Genomic DNA, 6,299 nt, shown 5'->3' with positions numbered 1-6,299 from the left:
TTAGGCAATTTCGTAGGCTTGACTTGTTCTTTGCTGCCCTACTAATGTTAGGTAGTTTGTGAGCTATGTTTATTCTTTATTTGTATCTTTTTACAAGTTTCTATTTGTGGGTTTTGGACTCCTATCTAATTCTATAGGGTTTTAGGTCCCTTCAAAACCTATTGTAAGGGGTTTCAAGTCCCCACAATACCTATTTTTCCTATTAAAAATGCATGGGTCCAAACCCTTCACTAGGGTTAGGACCAACCCAAGTAGGATAATTACAATAGGGTTATAGCACGTCCCTGGTTTCCCATTGGCATAATCTTGCATCCTAAAAAAGAATATGTTTGTACAACAATATAAAATAATATTACCAATATTAAGAACATGTGGAATAATTATTACCAAACCATAGCATAACATTTAATTAAATTATTCACATCATCAAGTCTAGACATTCATATTAAGAGTGATGATAAAATCTATACTAGTCATAACAGGATTTCATTGCATCTCAAGACTCATGTATGACATAAATTATGTGCATAAGTAGAAGATTGTTGGAGTGTATTTTTTTATTTTAGTTGCTTTCAATTTGTTCATAACCTAATGGGGAGTTCGTGTAGATAGGGGGAGAAATTTGTAGAGATGGATATATATTGTAGAGTGTTGTAGATATGATATGTTTGTATTGAGGGAGAGTAATGTAGATAACACTAAGTGATATAAAATATGTATAGTGTTACAGAGATGTCCTTTATCTGTGATGTCAAAAAGGGGAGAGATATACTGTTGAAATAGAACCTTATTACAACTAGTGCCATTAATGACAAAGGGGTAGATTGTCATAAATATGAGTATGTGTTGTCATGAATGTCAAACTTGTTGACATTGATGTCAATTAAGGTCCTGAAGTATGTGGTCATATGTGTTCCTGAGTTGTGTTGTATCAAAAGTTTTCTTATGCATTCACATTGATGGATGGATATTGATTATAGTGATAGTAGATAACATATTCAATTGACTCATTTCTATTTTGAATAAATGAAGAAGTATTTAGGAGTTCACAAAAGATTATGGCTAATTGTGACTATTCCAATAAATAGTTTGTTTGGCAGGGTTCACTATTCTAGTCCACGTTGTGCCACATTGATTCATCTTTTCTTACAGATATAATAAGACATTGGTGGATGCAAAATAATGTTAGATCTTAGGTTTCCTGTTCTCATTTGTTCCACGGTTCAATTTGTGATGGTCTAAGAATCGATCATGTAGGAATAGTGTGCCTATTTTTTAGAATGCTTTGCATTCCTCTGCCTTCTAAAGATTTAGTGTTGTATTTCTTTGATAATAAAACTATCTATTTCCTAGATATTAGCATCACAAATTTACTCTTAAAATTTAATAATTTTGTCATTCATACAAATTATATTATAATCTTATGAAGTAAGACTAGATTTTAAAATTATTATTAATTCTAAAAGATAAATTATTAAAAGTTACATAAAATAGACTCATAAATTATTTCTGAAATTTTATATTTGTGTGTGTAGAAACAAAATTTCAAAAATAATAATTTTACATAATCTTCAAATTGCTAATATTTTAGTTTTTGTATGTGTTAGAGTATATCAAAAATATTGAATTTTATGTCCCACTTTAACTAACAAGTGTGAAACTCTATTATGGGATCACCTTATGTATTCCTCATTAGTAAAAGTGATATGTTGCATATTAGAGGAGAAGAAAAATATATTGAAATGTATGATTAGAGGATTATTATTTTCTTATTTGCATGGAGTTCAACTAGACAAATTGATGTATCAGAAGCCTTAAATGGAGACTTTCCAAATGTATTAAAATATTCAATCACAAGATTATAGATTCAATGTACATACTTTGGGAAAATTACTTTCTCACTTTTAGGGATTTCCTCAGATCAATCTTGTTTCATCTTGATAGTATTTTTTTTCGTTATTTTGTATTGAGTATTTTGAAAAAAAATAAATATTTTTCTCTCTTATGATTATGTTGAATTATTTATTACTAAAAATGTCATTTATTCAACTTTCAAACACATACAAAGTGATTTAAGATTTTCATATTCTACTTCCTTCTTTAAGGAAATTAACTTTTGTGATAGGAAATAATTTAAGTGGGTGTTTGATAATTCAATTTGGTACTAATTTTCTTACTAATTAATAACTCATTTTGGCACTAAAATCAATTGTAAGTAATAATTTGGTAGTGTAGGCAATGACTTTGATAGGGCGGGTGGGAATCTTTCCTTTTAGCATCATTTACTTAAGCTTTAGGGGGGATAAAAGGTTTGATAAAAGGAGGATTCAATGAAAAGAGAGGGAGATAATACAAATTAACATGTTGAAAGGAAGGACATAAGAAGTTAATATGTAAAGGAATATAAAGAAAGAAAAATGAGCACAATAGAGAGTGCATGCAGCAAGGAAGGGTTCAAGGGGAGGAAAACGGAAATTTTTTTGTAGGGGATGAACATAGAAACAAAGAGTAATAAAATAGGTCACATGAGATCTATAAAAAAGAGTTGTCTAAAGATTATATGGCTTAAAGACTATGTATTCACATTTTATAAAACTACCAATTCTCCAATAAATGAAAACATATATGTACTTTTATCATGATACTCATTGTTACTATATGTTTTATACAATTTCAATCAATGTGATTAAAAAATATTTTTTATTTTAATATTAGACATTATTGTACTATAGGGTACATTTCCATTTATGAATGATATGCTTATATGTATATTAGTGTAGACTATATTGTGTATAATGAAATATGTTTGTATGCATGTTTATTGGTAAGTGTATTTATTTTTTATGGATTACCGTGATAGGGCGATTGCGTACTCCAACAAAAGTTACCTATAGTAGTAGTAAACATTAAGAATTTTAGGATAAACAATATAAAAGAAAGGAATTCGACTACTTTCATAGATCGAAAAAGGTGATTTAGTGTCAATAGGTGTTAAAACTGGCCTTGTAGTGGCATCATAATTATATTAATTAGTTATTTTAATAAATAATATAATCCATGAAATTCCTTATATATAATGTGCATATCTTAAAGTGTCTAATACGTTTTACCAGTGTCATATAATGAAACCCATTCACTAAAAAATATCTTTTATTTCTTATTCTATGAGGGTTTTTTGATGCTTACATCCAAACAATATGAATAAGGTGAACTATTCCCAATAGGTTTCTCAAAAATATCACATCACCACATTGCTTGACAACCTCATTATTGATACGAACACAATCTATAACTAAATAACTAAATTGTTATTGAAAATTTAAATATAATTAACAAACATAAAATATTAAAAAAATAAGTCAATAATTTCTTTCTTATATAAAATGAAAGAATTTGAAAAATGTTAATATTATGTATATATAATAAATATATATATTCAAACCAACATACAAATATATCTTAATTAAATTAAAGATAAAATATAATGTAATGATTGGATTAAGCTTCGGTGCTGAAATTGACCTTGTGGTGCCATAGTAAATATATTAAATATTTATGTGATACAATAAAATGGTGAATAGATTTGTAATAATTTTAAATATTAGTATTATAATCTTAAGTTACACATCTATTGTTAATGTGATTAGACATTTAATGCATATTTAAATGATTGGAGTTAAAGACCTTCTAGATTACATTATAATAACAATACAAATATTGAAACTTTTAACTAGATTATTATATTATAAATGACAACAACAGCTATTTTCCATACAAAACAACACTTGATAAAAAACACAAATTTGCATAATACAATTGTTTTTCAACAGATATTTTGCATTTTTACAGCATTGAAAAGGCAGGTTAAGAGGATCAAACCAATAGAAATCACTTAAAAATCTATTGTGATTTACAGATTTTATGTTTTTGATCAGATGTAATTTAGTATAGAAAATAAATGACTCCATAAATGACACACAAACAAATATATGTTCTTTATTTCAGTTAATTTTTTAAATAATTAAAATATTTAATGACATTGATACACAATTATGTAAAAAAAGTACAAATCTTGTTAATCACAATCTAGAGACCGTAGCTATAATACATTGCGAGGGATCACTAAAACAGCCTTTGGGTCTACAGACAGCATTCATATATACTCACATTAAAAGCATTCGTAAGAAGCATTCAAATCCAACATAGACTTCATAGATAACATATTTATGCAAGAATCGAGGAAGCGTTTTAAGTCCTGCGAATGTTTTGAATCATTCCTTAATTCTAAGGGATAAAAAACCATCAATGACATGAATGGATAACCATTAAATAAAACCAGAATGCAAGAGTTAGACCAGGAGTTCAGGAGAAAGAGAAACTTGTAAGACAAAAATCTCTTGCATACATATAAGTTGAGTTTTCACAGAAACTGAATTAAAACCGAAGGAAGAGAGGGGAGATGCTATATGCATCATTTCAATGGAAGTCATTATATAGCTATAATCATTTCAATGAAAGCATTTAAATAGCTTTAACTTTTCCTAAATACTTTATCTCAAGAGAAGTAATTATACGAGACTAACCTTGCTGAATCTAAGGGAAATCCTTCGTAGCCCTAGTCACTTTGAACGGTCCATCTTCATGATCTAATTTTTTTTATAGTTGGCGCTAACCCATATCCCATTATGAAACTGAATTATAAAAGCTCAACATTCCATTCCTTGTGTAGCTTTACTTTGATATTCTAAGTGAAATCCCAAAGAGATATAAAGTGATAAACAAACATCAATGACATGAATGGATTACCATTAAATAAAATCAGAATGCAAGAGTTAGACAAGGAATTCAAGAGAAAGAGAAACCTGTAAGTCAAAACTACATATAAGTTAAGTTTTCACAGAAACTGAACGCTAACATGATGAAAACTGAAGGAAGAGAGTATGCATATGCATTTTAGGGAGAATTGTTTAGGGGAGATGCTATATGCATCATTTCAGAGGAAGTCAACATAAAGCTATAATCGTTTGTAAATACTTGATTTCAATGGAAGCATTTATATGGCTTTGAATATTCCTAAATAGTTTATCTCGAGAGAGATAATTATATAAGACTAACCTTGCTGCATCAACAGAAAACCTATCGTAGCCGTAGCCACTTTGAACGGTCCATCTTCATGATCTACTTTTCTTTAGTAGTCGGCACTAACCCATCTCCCATGAGATTGAATTATAAAAGGTCAACATTCCACTCCCTGTGTAGTTTTACTTTGATATTCTAAGTGAAATCCCAAAGAGATGTAAATTGATGATCTTGTTCTTCTTCTCCAGTAAATGGGTTATGAAAGAGAACAGAAAATCCAATCTGTACTCCATCTGCAATATTCATTAGCAAGTTTGGCCAATCAAGCCAGGAATCCACCATCTCATTGATTTCGTTTCCAGTTCCTGAAACATCAGTGGACACTGATTGATTGTGTATAGTGGGCTCCGACTCAAGAAAACCATTGTTGTTATCATCATCATTGGTTTTGGTGCACAGTTGTGGTACTTCTTGGTTCTCTTGGTGTTGAAAAGAGTATGCAGCTTCCACAGCAGCAGCCTGAATATCTGTTGTGGAAGAAGTTGCAGGCAGAGGAAGGGATTTAATCGATTCAGGGAAATTGAAATTAGCTGAATCGCCTCTTAAGGCAAAAGCAGCTGCATCGTGTGCACGAGCAGCCATCTCTGGTGTTGGGAATGAGCCCAGCCATATCCTCTTTTCCTTCCTCGGCTCTCTGATTTCTGACACCCACAGTCCCCACTTTCTCTTTCTCACACCTATATATATAGGATGTTTTGTTCCCCTCCTGTTTGCATTTACACTACTTCCTTCTTTGCCTACATAGCTGGGATGCTTTGTTCCCCTCCTACTTCGATTTAAACCATTACCTTCTTTCCCCATCAATAATAGGAAGAGTAATTTTAAAGTTTTGTCAAACTAAATTTGACAAATGTTGTAGCACATTCTAGCGCAAGTTAACAGGCGGTTTACACATAAACCACCGATAGTACGTAATAGAAATGCAGTACAAACACTATTAATCTTGGCTTCTCACAAGCTCAAAACGAAAACCACGCACAAAAATAGCCTTTCTAATTGCATTTATAATATTATCTTCTTACCCCATCAATAATGAGAAGAGCTTAATCGTCAAAATTTTCTGTTTTGTAAAACTCAATTTCTCACATGTTCTTACAGATTCGATGTACAAGTAAAGTAGTGAAAATACCTAATGGAAGTGCAGTACAGACAATTAATCT

At 30.3% G+C, this 6,299-nt stretch overlaps 1 protein-coding gene across 1 annotated transcript; it reads right to left on the bottom strand.

Moving 5' to 3' along the window:
* Positions 1-5,274: 5,274 nt before the first annotated feature.
* LOC131045516 (ethylene-responsive transcription factor ERF039-like) lies at positions 5,275-5,940 on the bottom strand. The gene has a single exon (XM_057979110.2). The coding sequence runs from the start codon at positions 5,938-5,940 to the stop codon at positions 5,275-5,277; it is 666 nt and encodes a 221-aa protein (XP_057835093.2).
* Between the last annotated feature and the right edge of the window lie 359 nt (positions 5,941-6,299).

Source organism: Cryptomeria japonica, chromosome 10 (assembly GCF_030272615.1).
Source record: "Cryptomeria japonica chromosome 10, Sugi_1.0, whole genome shotgun sequence".
NCBI lineage: Eukaryota > Viridiplantae > Streptophyta > Pinopsida > Cupressales > Cupressaceae > Cryptomeria > Cryptomeria japonica.
This window is presented reverse-complemented; position numbering and strand designations above follow the sequence as displayed.